General features: G+C 39.0%; 1 protein-coding gene across 2 annotated transcripts; it reads right to left on the bottom strand.

Moving 5' to 3' along the window:
- Nucleotides 1-20,752: 20,752 nt before the first annotated feature.
- Nucleotides 20,753-25,296, bottom strand: LOC113354240 (AP2-like ethylene-responsive transcription factor AIL7). Of its 2 annotated transcripts, none has more exons than XM_026597641.1 (10): nt 25,119-25,296; nt 24,438-24,672; nt 23,660-24,314; nt 23,443-23,525; nt 22,660-22,668; nt 22,457-22,545; nt 22,274-22,347; nt 22,118-22,168; nt 21,918-21,994; nt 20,753-21,418 (listed from the first exon to the last, which is right to left on the bottom strand). In XM_026597641.1, exons 2-10 carry the CDS (start codon nt 24,634-24,636, stop codon nt 20,916-20,918), a joined length of 1,740 nt encoding a protein of 579 aa, XP_026453426.1. In that variant the 5' UTR covers nt 24,637-24,672; nt 25,119-25,296; the 3' UTR covers nt 20,753-20,915. The 2 variants fall into 2 exon arrangements, with proteins under 2 accessions (XP_026453426.1, XP_026453427.1); XM_026597642.1 differs by having other exon boundaries at nt 24,438-24,705.
- Nucleotides 25,297-26,367: the final 1,071 nt, after the last annotated feature.

The raw sequence follows: 26,367 nt of genomic DNA on the forward strand, positions 1-26,367 counted from the left end.
ATGGTGCTGGTTTTGCCACGAAATTCTGCATCACGGAATATTAGCGCTGGCCCGAACGTAGAGCTTTGCGTCCTGGAGCGTTGGCGCTGATTTGGGCATGACTGAATCCAAAGAGGATTCCTTTACCTACCCAAACTCCCAAGGCGCCGTGCATATATATAAAGGGCGTCGCATATCCTTTATCCTTGCTTCGTTGGCTTTGCTTCTGCGTGGCGAGCTTCCTTTCGTCAGCAGCCCAGGTGAGTCAATCATCACAGATAGATAAGTATCCAATCAGATGATATCCCATATCTAGAGCCTTCGTGTACGGCAGGCAGAGAGTTTTCTTTTTCAGGTTTCATCAGTTTGTGTGATATAAAAGAGCACTTTGAGCTTTTCTTTTCATATCGATCACCACAGGATTGCGCTCATCCCCTTTCAGGTATTGCTTCATATCTTCTTGAAGTTTTAATTTTGTCTCCTTTCATCATGTAGGTCATTGATGTAGACATAATGTTTTCCTGCAGTATATGATGGGAACTCCTGATGGTTATTCTTCCAATTCTTCGGAGAAAAGTTTTGAAGTTGACAAACCCAGGGTTTCTGCATCTGAAGAGGTATTAAACAGAATAGATCCTTTGTTCCGTGAGGCCGGTCGGATTATACAAGGTATGCCTCTCGCTCATCTATGCATTGTTCGAGTGCGAGCTCAAGATTTCATGGCTTCGGTTGTGTTGATGGTGGTTTTTAGTTCAGGGCTAAATTTGTAAAACCCTGCATTTATATGCCGTCACTCTGCAAAGAAACGGGGCAATGTGAAAGTGATGAGTGTTCAACCTCTTCACTGGCACATTCATTGAGCAACTCAATATATATATAAAATTTATCCAGAATGGTGTATGTAGCAACAATCCCAGATATTATGTAAATTTCGGCGCAATGCCCATATTATTCAATTAATATAAGTTTCTTTGGATACTTTTTGTGCTATGTTCCCCGGCTGAACCCTTAATGTTGATATGGCATGACAATTTGTGTTCACTCGCAGCAGAGTAGCACGAATTTCCAAGTATCAAGGATAAGGTCCTTGCATAAAGTATTCAATCGAAAAGCGTACTGCTCTCTCTGGAAATGAACTTAAAGAACTCTCTGTCAACACATAGAATTCACTCAATTTTGTGATAATTCACAAGATTCAGATATTACCCTGACTAATTTGCAAAAATTAGGGTTTTGCGCCTTGCGCAGTATATTAGACCTTGCATGCCTGGGAGAGCTGGGTAATTAAATCCTCCATGGATTAGTGGGGGAAAAATCTTGCCCAGAATCAGAAAACAAGAAATAAAGGAGCCGCAGAATAGCAGCAGCAGCAAAGGGAGGTGTGGCCATGCCTTAGGCCAGCCGACGCCATTTGTCATTGGCCACGCCCAATGTTGCCAAAACCGACCCTATTTCCCTCGACCAATCAGGTTGCCTTAAATCCGCCACACGCACATAAGTTGTGGCTGGGCCCATACTTGCCGGCCCTATTTCCCATCGACCAATCAGGTCGCTTTAAACTTGCCACACCCACGTTAGAAGTGTGGCCACACCCATGCTTTGCCTCCCTCTCTTTTTATTGACCAATCAGGTTGCTCTAAACCTTCCACAACATTAAGAGAGGTGGAATTGCGTCAAGCGGCCGCCATGCCAAATTGGCTTCACAAAGCCAGCGCCCGCGCCAACATGCCAAACGAGCATGCCAAGCGCACATGCCAAACATGCCACTTTACCGTAGTAGCATGCCAAACGCTCCAACGCGTCATGAATAGCGCACCTACGTTCCAACCCACCTTATATTCGTGGCCAACGTCATAACAGACTTCAACATGGTTTTCCTAGCCAGTAGAACGACCTTGCTCTAATAGTAATGGATGAAACCCTAATTTCCAGTCGTGGCGTAAATTATGCCACTTCGGGCCCCACAACATGCCACGAGCCGTGCGGACTTAGGAAACCCTAATAAAGGCGCCGTACCATAGCCACTCGTGGCAATACTTGCTCCTGTGGACATTTACACATGATGGCTTGGATATGGTTCATGTGGTGTGGTTCTGGCATCACTTGCACAAAACTCCATTGTGCCACAATCACATGCCGCATGCCGCATGTGCTAATTAGGGTTTCGGCATGCCAAACCCTAATTTAAGCAAGTTTCTACGCCAACCAATCCAAATAATGTTCCACAAAACATTGGGATTGATATGGCTACTGGAACTGATGTTTCTACACCACATTTGAGTCCAACACTAATGTGCCAAATCTGAAGGCCATGGCTACGCCAGGCGCCACTTGCACCATTGTGCCGCTGGCATGCACAGACCATGTCGACCATGCCACTGGCATGTTCTAAAAGCGCCACTACACTATTGGCATGTGCCAATGGCGCAACTATGCTATTGTCAGGCAGCAACAGGTTGTGGCCATAATATATGGCCACCCTTTCTCATAAGATGCAATCTTGGCCGTCCAAATTCTCCATGGAATTGACAGGCCTGTGGCAAGTTTTAGGCGACCATCCAAGACAAGCCAAATAGCACCACGTGCTATTTTCCTATGGAAAGTCTCTTGACTTTGACTTGCCAAACATGTAGCTGGCTGCTACACGTTTTCCACGAAAATACTCGAGACATCGAACATGTCATAAACTGGGGGATACTCATCAGGGTATTGGTCTGGCGGTTTACAGTGTGCGGCATATTCCACACGCCCATTATAAGAAAGTGTCAGGAAACAAGACAGTTAGTGGTGGCAAGAAGTAATGGTGTAAACAAATCCGCTTCCTTCATCGTGGAAGCGTGGTTTCTGGTGGTTACACATTTCTCCACTCTTCCATCACTCCCACTTCCTACGAGTCCAGGGTGCGTTCAATTATGACTTGTATAAATAGGTTTCGCCTATTTCCACTAAGAACAAGTTTTGGTGAGAACAACAACACATTATCCATAAAAATACCAAAGAACTGATAGCTTTCATTCCGCAAGCCAGTTCCAAATTCTGATACAAGTAATAAAATAGCCACACCTTCAGAATTAACCATTCTGGTCTCAACACCTTCTTCGCTTCCTTCCCTAAGACCAACCCTTCTCCTTCACTTTGTGACTGAAGCAAGACTGGAACGGCCATTTCTTGGTTTAGTCCAGGATTGTACAGATTGATCTCTCGAATCTAAAAGTACTCCCGTGCAGTGCATTTGTTTTAGGTTTAGACTCGTTTCTGATCCACATACCCAAATTTACCAAAACCAGCAGAAACAGTTTTTGCCCATAAACAACTGGCGACCACAGTGGGAGATTAATCTCTCGGTTGCAATATCAATTTTCAATTTTCGATTTCATTTTTTGATTTTCAATTTCCTTTTTCCAATTCCAAATTCAAAAATGCTAGAGCTTAGATCCGGATCCGCAACGAGCCCTGATGCCACCAGCACTGAGAACGTCCTTTATATTAACGTCCCTTCCAGCGGCATCAATTTACCACCTGTCAGCATGACCAACACCACCAGTGGCGCAGGAAATGTTCCCGCAGGCGTTACACCTCCGATCACCAGAGCCAGAGCCGCTGCCGCCACCCCAAATATTTATTCAAGCGTGATGCCCCCAGTTGTCACCAGAGATGCCGCCACTCCACCATCGGGACGATAAACTGGAGGGACCAGAGGAGTCCAACCCACTATTACCATTGCTGATTTGATAGAAAGACAGGAAGTTCTTGCTAAGGCTCGGACAGACATGGCTTCAACTTAAAAGGAGGTACTTACTTTCCTCAAGACGTTAACGGAGCGCCTATCGCAGGAACCATGTCTACAAGAGCCGATGAGGAGCACTTTTAATACTCCTGGCGCCACCACCTCAGCAGAGCGCACCCTTGTAGATGAAGAGACCCGTCCATTGGAGAGGAATCAACCATCCAATTTCATCACACGTGAAGATTTGGGACGACTTCTCCGAAATCGAGACAGAGAAAACTAGGTGGAAATGCACCAGCGTCAACCTCCATATCCTCCTGATGTGCAAAGAGTTCCTCTTCCAAGGGGATATTCTTATCCTCAATTCTCCCTGTATGACGGCACTGGTAATGCACGTGAACATATCTTTCAATTTCTAGAATCCTTGAGTGAGCACGAGTACAATCATGTCCTCCGCTTGAAAGAATTTTCAAAGTCACTTACTGGAAGAGCGTACACTTGGTACAACAACATTGCACCAAAGAGCATATCCAACTGGCTTGAGATGGTCGCAGCTTTCTACAAGAAGTATTTCTTTGTGTCTGAGCAAATCACCTTTTCATACTTAGGAAGGATGTTCCAGCGAAACAATGAACATCCGAATGATTATGTCAAGAGATACAGAATTCTGGCGCTGGATTGTCACGACCCAAACGTGACTGAACAACAATTGGTGGACTCTTGCATCAATGGCATGATTCCCATTTATCGCGATGTACTGGAGAATCTCCGCTTCCAGACTTTCTCTGAACTTCACGAAGCTGCTAAGAGGTCGGCCACAACAGCACCAGCATTGTTAGAAAGAACCAGGCCATCCAAAGGTGAAGACGCACGCGAAACTCGAGGAAATATGCGCCTTATCAACAAGCAATATAACACTGGCCCCTCTGTAAGAGTGGTGAATGAAGGAGGAAAAATGAAAGCTCCAGCGGCAGAACAACAACCCAAGCGTGCAGCACCAGCATATAGTCCCCAGGCCTGGGCGGGAGGATAAGTGACTGGTTGCAGAAAGGGTTGTTCAATGAGACTTACTTTTGTCCGAAATATGTGTATGTACGTCGATGGGATTTCTCCAGGAAGCTGGGTTACATTGGCAAGTTGTAGATACGACAGCATATAGTCCTCAGGGTCGGACGGCTTTTTGGAGATTCTTTCAGGTACGGACACCGGCAGAGGACATACTCATAATTTTGTTTTATTTTTATGCACCCCACGAACTCCCCAGAATCATGTCATAATTTGGGCATTCTTTGGCAATGTGGAATTTGTCGTGTGTTAAAGCATCTCCCACCTTGATTTCGAGATTGATGTAGCCGTAAGCGTTCATTGCTTCTCCTTCGGGGTTTTTGACCAAAATTGGGGAGTGAGTAGCCTCTTGATTTGAAACCCCCGCAGATCTCAAAGTCTTGACAGTAACAATGTTGAATCCAGAGTCCGCGTCGATAAGTGTATTATCGAACTCGACATCCTTCATGTGAGCAGCGGTCAGCAGTCCCCAGTTTCACTTTCCAACAGTGTTTCCCGAGAGAGGTTGGGATTTGGGAGCATTTTCTTCGACAGAAAAGAGTCGCTTTCCCGATACAAGGCGGTTGAGGGATGTAAATATATCTTGACGCTGCGCTTTAGAGAAATAGAGGATTTCACACACACGCTGCGTCATGGACTGCACTTTGTTGCGGACAGAGTCCCCAGAAAGCATACAGCTCCTGACTGGAAGGGGATCTCTGTGAACACCCTGATTTCCTAGTTGAAGTTCTCCAACCTATACCTTCTCCTTGAAGATACGTTTCAATCTATTGCATTCATTGGTCGGGTGATGGAAAAACCTGTGATAGCGGCAGTACTTGGGATTTGCCATTTCCTCTTCAGTTGGCGGATGCCTGATAGGAGGCAGCTTGATGGAATCATCTTGAATCCATGGTTCCAAGAGTTCAATTACCTCATCGATTAGGAAAGGGATATCCAGGGCAACTTCTCCGGCTTCTTGGTGTTGCACAGGAACTTTATTCGCGGCCTTTCGAGGTGGAACCGCCTGATATGCTGGTGTTGCACGCTTGGGTGGCTGTTCTGCTGCTGTAGCTTTCCTTTTTCCTCCTTCACCCACCACGCTTAAAGAGGGGCCAGTGTTATATTGCTTGTTGATGAGGCGTCTGTTTCCTCGAGTTTCGTGTGCGTCTTCACTCTTGGCCTGCCTGGTGCTTTCTAACAATGCTGGTGTTGTTGTGGCCGACCGCTTAGCGGCTTCATGAAGTTCAGAGAATGTCTGGAAGTGTAGATTCTCCAATAAGGCGCGGTAAATGGGAACCATGCCATTTATGCAAGACTCCACCAATTGTTTCTCAATCACCTTTGGGTCGTGACAATCCAGTGCCTGAATTCTGAATCTTTTGACCTAATCATTTGGATGTTCATTGTTTCGTTGGAACATCCTTCATAAGTCTGAAAAGGTGATTTTCTCAGACACAAAGAAATACTTCTTGTAGAAAGCTCCAACCATCTCACACCAGTTGGATATGTTTTTTGGTGCAATGTTGTTGTACCAGGTGTACGCTCTTCCAGTAAGTGACTTTGAAAATTCTTTCAAGCGGAGGACATGATTGTATTCGTGCTCACACAAGGATTCTAAAAATCGATAGATATGTTCATGCGCATTACCAGTGCCGTCATAAAGGGATAATTGAGGAGAAGAATATCCCCTCGGAAGAGGAGCTCTTTTCATATCAGGAGGATACGGAGGTTGATGCTGGTGCATGTCCACCGGGTTTTCTCTATCTCGATTTCGTAGAAGTCATTACAAATATTCATGTGTGATGAAATCGGATGGATGATTCCGCTCCAATGGGCGGGCCTCTTGATCTACAAGGTTGCGCACTACTGAGATACTGGCGCCAGAGGTATTAAAAGTGCTCCTCATTGGCTCTGGTCGGCGTGGTTCCTTCGTTAACCACTCCATTAGTGTCTTGAGGAAAGTAATCACCTCCTTATGAGTTGAATCCATGTCCGTCTGAGCCTTAGCAAAAACTTCATGTCTTTCCATCAAATCAGCAATGGTGATAGGAGGTTGGCCTCCTCTGGTTCCTCCAGTCTCTCATCCCGATGGTGGAGTGGCGGCGGCTCTGGTGACAATTGGGGGCGTCACGCTTGAAGAAATATTGGGGGTGGCGGCAGCGGCTCTGGCCTTGGTGATCGGAGGTGTAACGCCTGAGGGAATGCTTCCTGTGCCGCTGGTGCTGATCATGCTGACAGGTGGTACATTAATGTCACTGGAAGTAACGTTGATACCAATGGCGTTTTCAGCGTCGGTGGCCTCAGGGTTTGTTGCTGACCCGGATCTGAGATATACTATCTTGAAATTAGGATTGAATAAATGAAATTGGAAATTGATTTTGCAACCGAGAGATTAATCTCCCACTGTGGTCGCCAATTGTTTGTGGGTAAAAAATGTTTCTGCTGGTTTTGGTAAAATTAGGTGTGTGGATGAGAAACGAGCCTAAACCTTAAACAAATGCACTGCATGGGAGTACTTTAGATTCGAGAGATCAATCTGTACAATTTTGGCCTAAACCAAGAAATGGTCGTTCCTGTCTTGCTTCGGTCACAAAGTGAATGAGAAGGGTTGGTCTTAGGAAGGGAAGCGAAGAAGGTGTTAAGACCAGAATGGTTAATTCTGAAGGTGTGGCTATTTTATGACTTGTATCAGAATTTAGAACTGGCTTGTGGAATGTAAGCTATCAGTTCTTTTGTGTTTTCTGGATACTGTGTTGTTTTTAACCAAGACTCTGTTGTCTGGTTGAAATAGGTAGAACCTATTTATACAAGTCATATGGAACGCACCTTGATCTCATAAAAAGTGTGAATGATTGAGTGATGGGAATGGTTGAAATAGTTTACACCCACTACTTCATACCGCCACTAACAGCTCTGCTTTCTGACACTTTCTTATAATGGGCGTGTTGTACGCCTCACGCTGTAAACCGCCAGACCAATACCCTGATGAGTATCCCCCAGTTTGTGACATGTTTAATGTCTCGAGTGTTTTCGTGGAAAACGTATAGCAGATTGCTATGTGTGGCAAGTCAAAGTCAAGAGACTTGTCGCAGGAGAATAGCATTTGGTGCTATTAGGCTTGTCTTGGATGATCACCTAAGACTTTCCACAGGCCTGTCAATTCTGTGGTGAATTTGGACGGCTGAGATTGTAACTCATGAGAAAGGGTGGTCATTGATTATGGCCATATTCTGTTGGCGCCCAATAATAGCACAGTGGCGTCATTGGTACATGCCAATGGTGTATTGACATATTTAGCGCATGCCAGTGGCACAATGGCATGGTTGGCATAGTTAGCGCATGCCAATGTCACGGTGGTGCAAGTAGCGCCTGGCGTAGCCATGGTCGCTAGATTTTGGCATATTGGCATTAGACCCAATTATGGCTTGGCAACATTACCTCTAGTTGCCACATCAATCCCAATGATCTGGGTAGCATGATTAGGCTTGGTTGGCATAGCAACTTCGCCTAGATTAGGCTTTTGCATGCTGAAACCCTAATTAGTGCGTGTGGCATGCGGCGTGGCATAGTGACGCTTTTTGTGCAAATGGCGCCATAGTCACGCCAAAGGAACAATAGTAAGGCCATAATGTGGAAACTGCCACATGAGCAAGGGTTGCTATGAGTGGCTATGATATGGCGCCATTCCTAGGGTTTCCTGGGCTCCGCATGGCTCGTGGCATGTTATGGGGCCCAAAGTGGCGTAATTTGAGCCACAAGTGGAAATTAGGGTTTTGGTTAACGCGCCTAAAGCAGAGTCGTGCTTCTGACTAGAAAACCCTAATTTAAGCACATCATGGCGTTGGCCATGAACATGAGGCACGTTAGCACGTAGGCGCGTTATTTACGGCACGTTGGCATGTTTTGGCATGCTGCCACAAAGTGGCACATTTGGCGCGGCGGAGTGGCATGTCAGCATGCCGTTCAGCTCATTGGCGCAACATGGCACGTTTGGCATGTTGGCGGGGTTTTTGGAAAGCCAATGGCTTTGTGACCGTTTGCCGCAGTTTGCCTCTTTTAACACTGTGGAAAGTTTGGAGCAACCTGATTGGTTAATATAAAAGAGGTTGGCCAATCATGGGCGTGGCCAAACTTCTAGTGTGCGTGTGGCGGAATTAAAGCGACCTGATTGGTCGATGGGAAACAGGGCCGGCAAGTATGGGCCCAGCCAATGTGTGGCGGGTTTAAGGCGACCTGATTGGTCGACGGGGAAATAAGGTCGGTCGGGCAACATGGGGCGTGGCCAATTGCAAATGGCGCCGGCTGGCCTAAGGCATGGCCACACCTCCCTTTGCTGCTGCTCTTATTCCGCGGCTCTTTTTATTCCTTGTTTTCTGATTTTGGGTGGGATTCTGCACCTACTAATCCATGGAAGATTAATTTCTTAGTTCGCCTAAGCTTAATTTTGACCAACGGGGTTTAATATATTGCGCAAGGCGCAAAAACCCTAATTTTTACAAATTAATCAGGGTAATATTTGAACCTTGTGAATTATCACAAAATTGATTGAATTCTATGTGTTGACACAGAGTTCTTTAAGTTTATTTCCAGAGAGCCGTATGCTTTCTGATTGAGTACTTTTATGCAAGGACCTTAACCTCGATACTTGGAAATCCGTACTACTCTGCTACAAGTGAACAAAAATTTTCATGCCATATCAATATTAAGGGTTCGGCCGGGGAACATAGCACAGAAAGTATTCAAAGAAACTTATATTAATTGAATTATATGGGCATGATGCCGAAATTTACAGAATATTTGGGATTGTTGCTACATGCACCATTCTGTATAAATTTCATGTGAGTATATTGAGTTGTTCAATAAGTGCGCCAGTGAAGAGGTCGAATACTCATCACTTTACCTGGCTCCGTTTCTTTGCAGATTGACGGATATTAAACATAAGGTTTACAATTTTAACCCTGAACTAAAAACCACCATCAACACTCCCCTTGTGTCAATTTTAGTGACAAAACTATCAATACATATGGAATACAAAATAAATAAACTTTACAGCTTCTGTTCCACATGCATGATCTCCTTGGTTCTTCAATATTACTCGAAATCTTCGTCACTTCAGAGTACTCCAATGATTCCAATGATATTCAATGCAGCATCATCGTTGTTGATGTTCCGTATCCATAATAATGAGAAAACAAAAGCTCTCAATCATTGTTATACAGTGTCATAGTATTATTACACGACATCAAAGTTCCATTGTATCACAACTTCGACAACAATACTATGGTGATATGTATCACTCCCCCTTAGTCAATACTTCATCTCACATGAAAACCACTCCCCCTTACATAATGATTTGAAAACCATATGTATTTGTAGTGCGAACTACACATTAATTCTCCCCCTTTTTGTCAATAAAATTGGCAAAGGTACGAAAACTAGTGGGATCCTAATGAAATTTCCATAGAGACACTTCATGACCAAAAGAAAGCACATATCAACTTTTTAGATAGAATCATATAGCCGAAACTAAATGCATTCATCAAGGAGTTTATAAAGATACAAGATAACCCCTATAATATTGAACAACCGCACTCCCCCATAAAGGTTTGGCAATTAAGCACAAGTTCAATTAAGAACTCTCCCCCATAAAATATCATTCCCGAAAGAACAACAAGAGTGGCCTTACTTTCACAAGAAAATAAGGATTTCTTTGGACATTACAAATCACATGAAACGTGAATTTTTATCCAAAGTACTCAATTAAAATAATCACAAGAGAACCCATGATTAATTTAATCGGAAATGCTCAATATAAGAGAACTTACGGAGCCGCACAGTATATACATAAGGATCCAGGAAGATCAATACTGCGGAATAAACAAAGATTTACTCTATCCTTTGTTACTATTTGCACAATGACATAGAATAGATTTAATCTTGCTAAACAAAAGCTCATCCTTTCTTCCATCAATATTTGCATAATGACATAAAAGGCTTAACTTTTGTTTGTCAAAAGCTCATTCAATCTTTTATCGATACTTGCATATCGACATATGAAAGACTTAACTTTTGACCATGCATGGGACAATCATAGTTCACGTATGCAAACACACACATCCCATAAAAATTTGCAATATATAAAACCATAGAGATTAGTACTGCAAAAATCATCTTCCAAACAACTTTAGAATTTAAACAAATAAATCTAAAAACATTGAAGATGAAAATCGTTGGACATAGCTATGTGTAATCACAATAATGGCTATTCCAAACTCTAGTTATTCTTCTTAAAAACACAAGAATAAGAAGATTTCCTAGACATTGTAGAGCTTTCTCAGAGCATCTACTGAGAATTCCTTCTCATTGTTGAAAAACCCATTTATTATGGGATCGTTCAATTCCTCTAAATCTTCAGAATTATCAGTCAACTCACTGAGTTATCTTTTTAGCTCAGGCAAGGTGTTCTTTGTTAGAGACAACATTTGATCATAGTGAGTTATCTTTTCTAAAGACAAAACAATTTGAGATTTTAAATTATTTATTTTGCTGATGAAGTCTTTCACCATACCTCTAAAATCCTTATCAAAATGACAAACTGGAAAGAGGCAGTTAGAGGAAGAACCTTCTCACTGCTTCGACTGCATCCCTTTTCATGGTACCTCTAGTTATAGGAGCCATGAAACTGTATCTTTCAAGGGGAAAGGAGATGAAGGACTTGACCACAAATGATTATGAATAGACTTATGGCAACTAAAACCCTAGAAGAACTTTGAAAAAGTCTTTCATGGTTTATCTAAGTCATTAGGAGAATATTTTCTTAACAAAAATAAGAAAGGAATACACAGATACAATGACTTGAGCCACTTTTGATGCAAGCCTTATTTTCTCAAGCAAAATATGAGGATGTGGACGTCACTCGTATTAGACAGTGACGGAGTGAGTCAAACGATCACATCTTTTACCAACTAGTGGTATTCCAAGGTTTGTTGTATAAACAGATTTCTTACCTCGTCTGAATTTGGAATTTCTGGATTTTTTATGAAAGCCTTGTTGATAATCCAGTGCCAGATTCATCCTCTGCATGTTCTCCTGTAGTTTGGAAATTCTTTTGTTGTTCCTTTTGATACTTTGAACATGATTTACATTTCCACAAAATGAATAAATCAATAAAGATTTTTTTTCTACTGAATTGACTTCTGTTTATCACAACATTCTTCGTACACTGTTCCAGCATTACTCGGAAGAGGTGTGTTGTTTGTGTTTACAGTTTTGCTTTTAAACCCCAAACCATTTGTGTTTCCAAAGGACTTCTGACCAAACAACATTGCTGAGATTATGTAAGTACTTCCGAATAACCTTTGCAGGTTATTCTTAAGAGTTTTAATCTCTTTTTCCTTTGGAGACACGGTTCTGGTGAATTCATCATTAAGACAATCTATCTCAAGATTTTTCACCTTGAGCGATGATTCAAGTTTCTTCAACGAAGCCTTTAGTTGAAGATTTTCTTGGTGAATCTCTCTACTTTTATTCAAGAATTCACAAATCTCTGTGTCATACTCAAGTTCTGAATGCTGCAAGATCTGAGAGTTCATTGCGCACATCGGACGCATCCGAGATTTTGACACCCAAGGAAGATTTTTCTTGTATTTAATCATCCGAAGCATTAACTGGAGAAAGATGTTTATCACATCCTTTACTTCTTTTTACAAAATCCTTGATTTTTTCTGTTATCAGTGATTTATAAAAATCAACATGATTGAAACAACATTCATCAGCCCAAGACAAGTTAAAAGATTTACTTGCGCTGGTCACAACATTGAACGCAGATGTCCTGACTGTGTTTTGATTAAGATCAATAATTTTTTAACTTTCCAATTAGAGTATTTCTGGAAAGTTCATCAAGGTTATTTCCTTCAATGATGGCATGCTTCTTAGAAATCGTATCTAGATGGCACCAATCTGAGAATTTTCATCACAATGCCCTTTTCAGGAATGGTCTTATCCAATGCAAAAGATGGATTAATAATTTCAGACACTTTGTGATTAAACTCATCAAAAGTTTATTCATATGCCATACGAAGGTTTTCCCAATCAGAATTTAGGTTTTGAAGCCTAGCTTCTTTTTCAATGGTATTTCCTTTAAATACGGTTTCTAAGATATCCCAGGCTTCTTTAGACTATGTGCACGTAGTCACATGGTGCTAAAGATATGGGGTAATGGCATGTATGATAGCATTTAAGCCGTCAGAATTTTTCTTTGCAGCAAGGATTTCTTCTGGACTATATCTACCAATATCCTTAGATATAGATACATCGCTTTCTGTATTAACCGGAGGATCATAGCCATTAACTACACATACCCATGTTTGAAAATCACGAGCTTGAAGAAAAGCACGCATAACGATTTTCCACCATAAGTAGTTTGAGTCATCGAAAACTGGTGGTACGTTTATGGAGATAGAACTTCTGTCCATAGAGTCAGATCGCTACAACACGGACTTATAAAGTATTTAAACGCGTTTGCCTGCTCTGATACCAATTGAAAAAGTGGGGGTATAACAACCTCATCCAATATTTCGCTTAGCAATCTGTATGGACTAAATCCAATATACTTTCAAGAGAATCAACTAGACAGTCAGACTCAATCTTAAGTAAAGTATATCAAGGAGTTATATCTCAATTTCTCGATTCAATACTTACTCAAGCAAATAGAAATTTGCGAGTCTAATTGAATACAAGAGAAAATAAATTGAATGGTACCAAAGACCAATGTTCAAGGATCAATCTATTTCAATCAACAACCAAAGGTTGGATTTACCAATTGATCGATTCAATGCACAACCTGTGATATTTCAATTATATAAAAAATATAATGCGGAAAAGAAATAACACAGACACCATAAGTTTTGTTAACGAGGAAACCGCAAATGCAGAAAAACCCTGGGACTTAGTCCAGGTTGAACACACACTGTATTAAGCCGCTACAGACACTAGCCTACTACAAAATAACTTTGGTCTGGACTGTAGTTGAACCCCAATCAATATCACACTGATCCAAGGTACAATTGCGCTCCTTACGTCTTTGATCCCAGCAGGATACTACGTACTTGATTCCCTTAGCTGATCTCACCCACAACTAAGAGTTGCTACGACCCAAAGTCGAAGACTTTAATAAACAAATATGTATCACACTGAAAAGTCTATAGTAATAAATAAACTTGTCTCTCACAGAAATACCTACGAGTTTTGTTCTGTCTTTTGATAAATCAAGGTGAACATGAACCAATTGATATATCAGACGTATATTCCCGAAGAACAACCTAGAAATATCAATCACCTCACAATAATCTTAATCGACTAGAGATACAAGATATCATGGAATCACAAAAGATGAGACGAAGGTGTTTGTGACTACTTTTCCATCTTGCCTATCGGAGAAATTAATCTCGAGCCAATTTTACAATTGTACTCAATAGATAGAAACATTAAGATGAGATCACGCAACTACAGAGAAAATAGTTGGTTCTGGCTTCACAATCCCAATGAAGTCTTCAAGTCGTTAACCTACAGGGTCTCGGTAGAAACCTAAGGTTAAAGGTGAATCGACTCTAGCTTATACAACTAGTATCATACAGGAGGTGTGGGGATTAGGTTTCCCAATTGCTAGAGTTCTCCTTTATATAGTCTTCAAATCAGGGTTTGCAATCAATGCTACCTTGGTAACAAAGCATCCAATATTCACCGTTAGATGAAAAACTGATTAGATTCAAGATAATATCTTTCAACTGTTAGACCGAATCTTAGATTGTTATACAAAAATGAAATGCACGTTCATTTAGGTTTGTGTAATTGTACCTAAACGTGTACACCTAGTTGGTTCAACAGTATTTAACCAAATGGTTAGCCATATGAGCACTCTCATATCAACCTTATTCATCTTCACCATAACTAGTCCAAATGACTCAAATGAACTAGTTTGAGAGTTGTTCAATTTCTTAGATCTTATAGAAGTATACAAAACACAATCGAAGCAGAATCGGTTTTAGTTCACTCAAATCCATTCATGAACATTGTAGCCACGGTTTGCAAATTGCATTCCTTATTATATAAATGTTTTAGTTCATGAACAAACCAATTTTAGAAAGTAACACATTTAAGTATGCGTACGGGTATGCGTACTTAAGTAACCGAATTTGAGTTTGTTTTGGTTTTCAAAATCAGCAGAAATTCACGCACGTGAACTTTACGCCAGTATGCCTACGGGTACACATACTTAGGTAACCGAATTGAGTTGGTTTTGATTTCCAAACTCAGCAGAAATTCACTGTCGTGAACTTCCGCCAGTCTCCATCAACCATTTAGTACACACACAAGTATGCATACATTTGGTTCCCGGTTTTGGACTTATACACTAATGTGCGAACACATTATATGCTTATATCCAAAGATGGTTACATATTCTAAACTCTTTATTTCAATCATTGAAACATTCTTAGAGGATGTTATATAGAGGTTATTCACACTCTATTTTTCATCAAAGCGATTTTCAAGATATTGAAATAATCAACATGACTTTCGTCACTTGTAAAGATGAACTTGACCAAAGCGAAAGCTTACCAATAAATATTTCGAGAAATATATAAGCGAGATAAACTCGGCTCGAAATAGCAAATGTGTATAATCGAAGTCTATATAGCAATACGACTTTTGTCTCAAGATAGGAGATACAATAGATAGACTTTTGAGTGATAGATAAGTTCAAGTCTCCACATACCATTTATTCGATGAAGATCCACCAGTTCCTTGAGTAGTTCTTTGTCTTTGCATGATGAACGCCGTGGAGTCTAGATCTCAACTACAGTGTCTATCCTAGTCCGAGACATAGCTATAAGTAGACTAGAAATCAAGACTTATAGTTTTGGCAACTAAACTTGACAAACAAGCTTGAGATAGAAATGCTTGCGAGTTCGACCGAGCAGTGTTCTAACAATGATAATAGTTGTTTTCACGAACTATTAGCATCAAAGCAATTTTCAAGTTATTGAAATAATCATTACGAAATATTCCAAGTTTACACCAAATGATTGTATCACACAAACCATGTAAGATATTACTCGGCGATTTTCACATGATCATCTTTTGACTTTCGTCAAGAATATAAGATGAACTTGGTTGAAGAGAAAGCTTACCAACACATATTTCGAGAAATATATAAGCGAGTTAAACTCAGCTCGAAATCTCAAATGTGTATAATCGAATATTATATAGTAATACGATTTTTGTCTCAATATAGGAGATAGAGTAGAAATAGACTTTTCAAGTGATAGATGAGTTTTAGTCTCCACATACCTTTTGTTGATGAAGTTCCACAAGCTCTCCTTAGTAGTCCTTCGTCTTCTAATGATGAACGTCGTGAAGTATAATGCTCAACTACACAATCTATCCTAGTCCGAGATATCATTATAAGTAGACTAGAAAACAAGACTTATAGTTCTGATCACTAAAATTGACAAACAAGCTTGAGATAACAACGCTTGCGAGTTTGATCGAGTAGTGCTGTAACATGTACCCACATACAAACATTTATATTCTGCTTCAGCTGTAAATCTTGAGACTGTTGGTTGCTTTTTACTAGACTAAGAAACTAATGAATCACCAAGAAAAACTGCATATCCACAAGTTGATCTAGTTGTTTCAGGGCAATTTCTCCAGTCTGAATATGTATAAACTGTTAACTTTTCAATATCACCCTTTTCTCAATGTAATACTGTACCCAATAGTACCTTTCAAATACCTACGTATTATCTTGACCAACAACAGATGAACATCTGTAGGGGCGTGCACAAACTGACTGACATAGTTAACTCCAAAACAAATGTTAGGTCTAGTTAAACATAAGTACCGTAACAACCCAACTATAGTTCTACAGGCTGTAGCATCTTGTAACAAATGACCTTCATGAATAGATACTCTAGGACCTTTGGTTACTGGTGTACTACAAGGATTACACTTTGTCATGTATGTCTTATCTACTAACTCAAAGTGTACTTTTTATGTGTCAATAAAATGTCATTTTGTGTTCTTGTTGCCATTATATCTAAAAAGTAATGTAAATCACCCAATTGCTTTATTGCAAACACGGAACATAGATATTTCACAAGATGATCAAGTACAGTATTTGAAGTACCGGTAACAATAGTATCATCAACATATAACAACATCACCATCATATCTGAACCAACAACATATACAAACATTGAAAAAACTGAAACTGTTCTAACAAATCCATAAGAAATTAAAGCATAACTGAACTTTTGAAACCAAGCCCTTCGAGCTTGTTTTTAACCATATATGCTATTATTTAAATTACATATTTATTAGGGAATTCTGAACTGACAAGCTCTAGTGGTTTTTTCATATAGACATTTTCTATTTAATCACCATGTAGAAATGCATTTGAAACATATAATTGTCTAATAGGCCATTCTCTAGAAACAGCTATTCATAAGACTACTCCCACTGTTGTTGATTTGACAAAAGGAGTAAAAGTTTCTCCATAATCAATACCATCATGTTGATTATACCCTTGAGCAACTAGTATAGATTTGAATTTATCAACTGTCTCATCTGATTTCAGTGTAACCCCGTTTCAAGCCTAATATATTCATATGAGGTTCATGATCAACTAACTCCGAAGTACCATTTCTCTGTAATGAATTTTCATCTTTCATAGAAACTTGCCATTTTGGATCTTGCGTAGACAATTTAAAACTTTTTGGCTTTGAATGAGTATTGAGAATAGAAGTAAGAGTAAAAGAAAGAGGATGTTTAGTAGAATGATTTAAAACATGATCAGGAAAAGACTTTGGTTTGGAAATACCTCTTTGAGATCTTATGATAAATGCTGAAGAAGGAACATAAACAGATGAAATAGATTGAATATCTTCTAGAACAGGATAAACAAAAAGAGAAGTATGAAAAGAAAACTCATTTTATGAGAAAACAACATGTCTGTATAGAGCTTTTAGAAACAGGATTATAACATTTATAACCCTTATATATGTAAGGTGTTATATCCAAAAAAAAAACACATTTAACAGACTTTGGAGATAATTTGTCAACTCTTGAGTGTCCTAAAAAAGGATAACATACACATCCAAAGACTCTTAGGAAAGAATAATCTAGTGATTCATTATACAGAACTTGAAAAGGGGATTTATCATGAAGAATAGGTGTATGAGTTCTGTTTATAAGATAAGTAGCTGCCAAGAATGCATCACACCAATATTCTTTGAGATAACATGCATTAAAAAGCAATGTATTTCCCATTTCAGTAATGTGTTTATGCTTCCTTTCTTGGAGGGTCTCTGACTTTGTGAAAGATTGTGGGTTAAACGAGAGCCAGAGCTAGTTCATCATATTTAGGCTCAGCCTCAGCTTCAGCAAGACCATTCTGTTCTTGTGTTTTAGGACAAGTAATTCTCAAAAAAATACCAGAATTTTTTTTTTTTTAAAGAACCTTTAACTAGCTCACTAGCACCGCATGTTTGAAAAGCAAGAATTTTAGTATGAAACAAATTTTTATTTAAACATTTAAAATGTTGAAAATATTGTAAAGCTTCTGTTTTAACTTGCATTGGATAGATACAATGAGACCTACTAAAGTCATCAATAAAAATAATGTAATATCTACGTCCTGCTATTGAAGTAACAGGAGAAGGACTCCACTCATCACAGTGAACTAGTGCAAGTGGAGATAAAGCATGAGATGGAGAATGATGAAAATGAAGTCTTTTACTCTTTGCTAGTTGACAAGGATGACATAGAGTATGAGAATTAATTGACTTAACAATAATACTTTTGTGACTATGAAGCTGTTGAACAATTTTTGAAGAAGGATGACCTAACCTATTATGCCAAATATCAGAGGAAGCAACAAGAGAAGAAAAAGAATATCGTAGCATTGTAGAGTTAATAGGATATAAATTATTTATCAGTTTACCCTGTGCTAACAAATCATGATTGTGCAAACTTCTTATCTCATCATACCCATAAGGAACAAAAGTGATATAGCATGAATTTTCTTCCGTAAATCTAGCCACTGACAATAAGTTGTGTTTCATATCTGGAACATGTAAGGCATTATCTAACCTAAAGCAGGTTTTTGGTGTATAAAGATTTGCACCACCAGTAAGAGAAATAGATAAAGTCTTACCATTTCCAAGCATAACACTATCCTTGCCTTTGTAGTTAGAAGTATTTTGAAGTAATGTCCTATCTCCAGTCATGTGAGTAGAAGCACAACTTTCAGAAATCCACACTGTATTTGATGATGAAGGATCATCATTGACTGCAGCATCATTGATATTTAAGCTTGTGAATGCATGTTGAGTGTACCAGAGAAGGAACTGTACTAGTTGAGTGATTTACTTGACCATCAGAAGTAACAAAGTTTGCTTGAGCTTTCTGACCATTTGAACTACCAGTTGGTGGTGGTTGATATCTAAAAACGCAACTGGTTGGAATGTGCCCATTCTTCTTACATATCTGACAAAACATCTTTGAATAATCTATATAAGGTCTTCTGTCACCAGCTAGACCCATTTTGATATTGACCATTAGAGTTATTAGAAGTAGATCCATGTAGATATTGACTATTCTTGTAGTTTCCTCCACTAACATTCCCATTATTTCCACCACTTCTTATGTTATTATTATAAGCATTAGAACTATTTCTTGCATAGAAAGTTGTTGAATTATGATCATCATACATATGTGTACTTTGTTGTTGCCTCTCAGCTAAAAATCGCTCATGAGAAAGCAATTTTGCTTTCACTTCTCCAAAAGTGTATGGTTTTTCCCTACTCTGTGAAGATATCACAAAAATATCATACTCAATGCCTAACCCATTCATGACAAACATCATCAAATCTGCATCACTTACTTTCTCGCTAATTGATGTTAATGAATGATTTTCTGGAAAAATTGAACAATAGACATATTTCCCCTTTTAATGCCATTCAATTGACTCCTTAACATACTTTTCCTAGCAAGAAACTGAGTTCTAAAACTCATCTCAAGAGAGTCTCAAATTTCTTTTGCAGTAGACAAGCCAAGAACATCACCATTAACAATTGGTGTAAAAGTTGCTTTAAGACAAGTAGAGACAAATCTATCAAATCTCCTCTAAAATACCCATTCTGGGTTAACAGTTTCAACACCATCAACAATAACTTTCTGTGGTGGTTCTACTATGGCACCATTAACATATCTGTATAGATCACAAGAAAACAAGACACCCTCAAATTGATCTCGCCAAAGTAAAAAAATTGACGAATCTAATTTCATTGATACAAAATTTGATATATTCGTAAAAGGAAGAGCTTTAGAATTACCGGCGGAAGACGATATTGTGTTATGATTGTAATCAGGAAATCAATCATAACAGAGTGACAAAGATGAAAGAGAGAAAGCAATTGTATTATTGAAAAACAAAACTTACAGGCAGAATAATATTCAGACAAATTAAGTACTTGTCTGTTTACAGGACTAAGTCAAAGAGATTTGACAACTTATTGACTTTGTCAATACAAACTGACTTTGACTAACATTCCTATTGATGCAGCCGAAACACAAACCAAATTGCGGTCGCAAATGGACAACAGATACAGATAAATGGGTGATTATCTGTTTCTGGAGAGGATAAGTTTTGATTCTCAGGGCATAGTTTGGGTTAAGGTGTTTGGGTCGCTTGATAATCCAAGATGCTCGATTGGAGAAACTAGTCTTGCCTGCAGTGATGTTAAACTGGAAAACTCCTATGTAGAAATTTTATACAAAAACCTCTGGTATGCTAAATCAGAACCCATACAACCGAATAGTTATTATTAGGCACGGAAGCCAGAGAAACTAAAGTTTCTCCAAAATTCATCCCGAACGAAGGAAAAGACTGATCCCATGTGAACAACCAACCACTGGTGATGTTAAGAAGCAAAAACCTAAACTAAACTGAAAGTAAAAGCTACAACTACTCTTTACTTGGTTGTTACAACGAAAGACGGCACGAAGGCCACTCGTTAACTATAAAGACAAAAAAGACCAAGATATCTGTTTTAGTGAGGAGGTAGTAAGTAGTGGGTCAGATCACATCCGTGCGCAGCCTTCAGTTATTGTTGTAAGATGCCGTCATATTCCAAGGTTGGTTAAGGTTAGCTTCAGTATTGTTGATGCTGTTATTGAAGTGACTGCTGATGTTAAACGGGGTGGTGCTTCCATAAATCATACCCCGCCCGTAAAATTCAGATGGTGAAGACATTATTGGAGCAATGACCGGATGGGAGGAGGTGCCATTTGTGTAACTAAGCTGGTGGAAGAGATTCTGATGATATAAGGTGGCTGCAGAATCGTGGTACACACCAGGAACAGTGGAAATGCTGCTACAACAACTACCTGTTGGGGGTTGTTCACGGTGTACCTGTGGTGATTGTGTTTCTGATTCGGCTTCGAGGGAGAGCTTTAGACGCTTTGCAGCCCCACCAATGGGAAGTTCATTATTGGTGATGGCTTCAACATTGTATCTGTTCATCTCAAAATTGGTTACAGCATTCAAGCCTCTGAACTTTATTGCTGCTATGTCATATGCCTCCGCTGCTTCCTCTTCAGTTCCTATTTAAACATACACTTAACAGTTTAGCTTTTGCAACCAGAGATTATCTGAGTTCAACAAGAAAAACTCGTTACAAATGAGTTGAAAGACATAAGGCGCAAGTGTAGTCACTGAGAGTAACAAAACAAACAGATGCACCAACACAGAAGGCCACCAGCAAGCATTCTAGTTTTTACAATTGCCAATGAGGTGGGGTAACAGTCCATAGATCCTATTGTTAGCATACTCTACATAAGTCCCATTTTTCTTGCTACAAAACTCTCCAGAGATCGGACTTCGCAGAAAATGTTCCCAACAATTTTCAATTGTACCAAATGTCCCTTGTATTGAGTTATATGCACAGGTTTTAGTGTCTCAATTCTTAAATCAACAGAACTTTCAGTTGGAATATCTTCTCTAGATCGTTGATATCAAAATATCTTCAGTATTTTATGCGAAGGAAATCAATTTGCAGAAGAGTTAATTTGGTTGGTGAAATCTCAGAAAAGAGGTATTTACCAAATGTTCCAAGGTAGAGATCTTTATTCCCGGCAACTCGGCCTATCCTGGCTTGCCATCGGCCTTGCTGGTGATGCCTAAATAAATTTACAACACCATCCAGATAACAGATTTAGTAATCCAAAACATCAGGTATAACTTCAAAATGATGATGCAATTATCTCAGTCGACCATATAACTCGCTGGTCCTCTTATCTTACCTTGTTACTCCTCTGTACATAGAAGCTCCTCTTGAGAATCCACTACTCTTCCTGAGAGAAACAAATAGTTCATCTAATTAAAAAGAGATTCCAACACTGAAGGTGTCAATCGTTCGGCAAATATGCGATCGAAATTTAAAAGAGAAGGTATTTAACCTTCTAAGGGAAGCAATGAACTCTTGCTTGGTCATTGTCTTCATATCTTCCATTTCCTTGGAGTAATTTGTAACCTAAATAATAATAAGAAGAGAAAAAACCACCACCATGAGAAACTTAAGTTAGATTAGCAAGTTTTACATCAGGGATCAAAACCGTTGATACACTACTTTCGATATTTACCGGAAAATTAGTTGTTGCAGTTGGACCCCAGTATTTCAAAGCCGCTAAATCATACGCTCTTGCAGCTTTATCTTCCTTATCATACCCACCTAACCAAATTAAACACATATAACCCATTATTTCCGATTCCAGTTATAGTTGCATTACATATATTAGGCTAAACAAAGAAAATTACATATTGTAACAAGAATTTTGCGGCTTACCCAAGTACACTGTCGTAAGATAAGCCCAACATTTGAGACGCCCACGAAACAAAACCAAAATCAAATGTTAGACCATTAAATCAAAAACTGAAATCAAAATAAATTCACATTGAACTAATTAAAAAATAATTAACATAGAAATAAAATCATGAAAAAGTATTATCCTTTTTCTTCATTTAAATGTTTTTAGATGGTGGTCAACTAGTGATCTAAGGTAGGGTAGAGGGCTAAGAAAATCAAACAAGGAATTAGGGTCAAAGATACTGATGAGGATCTTTTCTATCACACATATCAAGAAAATCCAACGATGCAAATGCAAACAAAGGGACAACGTCGTTTCTTATTTACAGAAGTCATGTCAAATGAAAGACATCTAAGACAGTGAGAAGAAGAAGAAGAAAAGGAAAAAGCAAGGCTTGATTGAGAGTCTGAGAGATAAAAAACCAGAAGCCCTAATATTCAAAGATAGATTAAAATGGCGGCAAACAAGTACTATTACTACCCATATCCGTACACACTAGTCTATCTACCCATGACCCATATGCCCATCAATCACACCACTAAAAGATACCAAAAATTAATCCCCATCAACATCAAACTTATCCTCTGTCAATTTCCTTTGAAACTATTCATTGCCCATTTTATGCCGTTCAATTTAAATCTGAATTCCAAATCGATGGTCTAGGTATGAACACAGCTTATAGCTGAAGAAATAACAAACAAATACTCATGACAGTAATGGCGGTCTAAGAGAAACCTAGCTGGAGTGAGAGAGAGGACTACCTTGACGTCCTTTCCTACTTTGCCCTTCTCTTCTACAGCTATTATCCCATAGATGAGCTTCATATCTACCTGTCCATCTATGTCTGCAAACAATTTTTTTAACAGAAACCCCGATAGAGATTTTCAGAATCCAAATAAAATGAAGACTATTACATTTCTTTGTAGAGCTATTCAGAATGAAATGAGAAAACCATTAATGATAAACAACTGAAAATACCTTGTGACACCTCTGTAAATGGAAGTTCTCTGACCGAAAGTATCAGGAGTAATTTTCTTACATGACTCAGAATTAGCATCACCCACGGCCACAATAGCTTTTTCTGAATTCTGAGTTTTATTATTAGAAACCGCTAATGACAATCTCTGGTTGCTGTTGTTGTTATTATTGTTAGTAGTGGGTGTAGTGGTGTCTGAGTAAAGTAAATCATTTCTGGAGGATTCAAGAGATAAAGCTTGCTGGTGATGATGAGGATGAAAACCCATTGAACCAGTTACAGAAACAGATGAATCATCAACTTCAGAACCAGAATTAGCCGAAGAAAAAGTCCCCTGATGGAAACCAGTGATTGCTTTAAGATCTTGTTGATCTCCACCAAAATAACAACTACTTTGTTGTTCATGATAAACATTACTTAACGATGAATCTTCCTGAGTTTCTGTTTGACTATGTTGTTGATGATGCATGGATGAAGCAGACACAGAATCACCACCGAGAAAATCCTCAAGCTTCGGTACAATCTGTTGATGATTCAAACTTGTTAAAAATGAGAAATCCCCTGTTTTGATTTCTTTTATATCTTGAATTTCTTCAACTGCTGTGTAGCCATGAGAATCTTGATTCGTTGCTGCCCTCATACTATTCGTCCAGTAATCTGCAAATTAATAGCAACCCAGTAGTCAGTCAGTCAAATTAATGATTCACGTACATACCCATTTTTAACTAGGGTTTTACTTTGGATTGAAAAAGCAGAGAAAGTACTGTGAATGGGACTTACCATTGTTGTTGTTGGCATACAAGGAATCGAAGTTGTAGTACTGGTGGGAAGAATCAGAAGATAAGCTCTCGTAAGGCATGTATTTTGGTGTCGTAGCAGTAGTAGTAGGAGCAGCATCTTGATGACGATGAGTAGTATTGGTTGATTGGTAGAGGTCTAACGGTGATAGAGAAAACGATAGCCAGTTTGTAGGCGTCATTGTTTTCGGTGCTGCTGATGATGAAGTAAATAAAATCTGCAGTTTCAATAATGAAAACCCCAAAGGAAACTAGAGTTAATTAGATGAATGAATAATGATAAGTAAAACTAGAGTTATTACTATTATTACTTCTTCTTCTTGTACATATACTAGGTATTATAGGTAGAGGAAGGGGGTAGTCAGAATGAATGAGATTGATGAAGTAATAATGATACTGAAGTAGTAAGTAATAAGGAATCACAGAGTTTTAAGAAGATTTGTTTGAAGTTATAGCTTCCATGGTGGTGAACCTTAAAAACAAGCAAGTTGAGTAGTGTTAATAACGCATGAGAGAAAGAGAAAGGCCTCGATTGAAGGGTGAGAGAGAGATAGAGCTCGAAATCAAATGTGCATGTCGATGAATCCAATACAATACGATACTTTGAAGGAAGAGTTAGCAGTAGTAATACTAGTAGTAACAGAGAAGAAGAAGAGAGATGCACCTCGTAATAAACGGAAAACACGGATCAAGATATGGAGGAGCTCCGACACATAAAGAGAGATTTTGGCCACAATTTTAGACTATATCTCACTTCCAATCAAATTATATGATATCGTCTGGATTAACCGGCCCTTAAAACTAATTATTGTTTGTTTTCATTTCAAGCAGCTCTAGCTGTGTTGCAGATACAAAGAGAGATGAATATGGATTTGGGTTTTGAAAGAAGGGAGGATTAAAACAAGAGAGAAGAAGTAAAAACAAACTAAACTTAAAAAAATGAAGAAAAGAGCCAGGTGGAAATACTTTAATGGGAGGGTTTAGCGGTCATCTATCTCTTTCCTGACCAGAAATGAAGGTCCGTTTGATCATAGAATAGCATAGCAGTAGCATAGACTAGAGAGAGGGGTTTGCTTTGCTATTGAAGGTTAAGGTTTTGGTTTAATAAACTATTAATAAAAATAAATAATGATAGAGTGAATTTAAAATTAGTTACTGGAAGGTGGTGGTGACAGTGGAGAAATTTTGTCTGGTAGAAACAATGTTGCGGAAGATCGGGCGGCGTCCTAAAAGAGGAATTATCTATCTCTACGGAAGGAGGAGACTATGACTCTCTCTGTTTACATGGATTGAGTGCTCTGTATTATTACTCACTCCCCCAGTATCATCATCATGATATTATTATTATCATTATCAGGCATACAGGGTGACATATTCCATTTCTATTCTGATTTGCCCTTCTTATTCCCTACGGGGCATTACTTGTTAGGAGCAGTTACCAAAATTATTAAAGCTTGAGATATTAATCTTAATATTTTTGGGCCAACCGACCGGAGGATCCTGTCCCTTTTATGATCATTTTTTTTTTCTATGAAGCATAACACAAATTTGCAGGTTGATAAAAAAAATTGTAAATCGTTTGGTGGTAATCTTAATATCTTTCTACCTGAAATACCCAAGATCCACTATAGCCATCCCTTGAAATTTTGAAATGCCAAAAATGGAATGTGCACGAGTGGGTGCATTGAACGCCGATCCCACGACCGCTAATAATCCGACGGGTATAACGAAGCAAATAGGGAAAATAAAATAAAGCCCGGTATTCGCGCATTCCGTTTTACCGCCCCAAAAAACTTTACCTTTTCCGAGATAAAAGATTCAAAATTTATTTACTGTCCCCAAAACAAGGATAATTACGTCATTTTGTTGAAGCTGCGGATATACCCGTCATTGTAGTAAAAGCTGATGTCCAA

Source organism: Papaver somniferum, chromosome 2, assembly GCF_003573695.1.
Source record: "Papaver somniferum cultivar HN1 chromosome 2, ASM357369v1, whole genome shotgun sequence".
Classification (NCBI taxonomy): domain Eukaryota; kingdom Viridiplantae; phylum Streptophyta; class Magnoliopsida; order Ranunculales; family Papaveraceae; genus Papaver; species Papaver somniferum.

Bases quoted from the DNA above. Each gene is read 5' to 3' on its own strand.
- LOC113354240 (XM_026597641.1), bottom strand. From the start codon at position 24,636: ATGACGCCTACAAACTGGCTATCGTTTTCTCTATCACCGTTAGACCTC. The intron at 23,526-23,659 runs GTATTTTCAGTT...AATTGTTTGCAG, and splicing joins ATTTACAGAGGTGTCACAAG to ACATAGATGGACAGGTAGAT. The intron at 21,419-21,917 runs GTAAATACCTCT...ATGTTTAAATAG, and splicing joins TCTCTACCTTGGAACATTTG to GAACTGAAGAGGAAGCAGCG.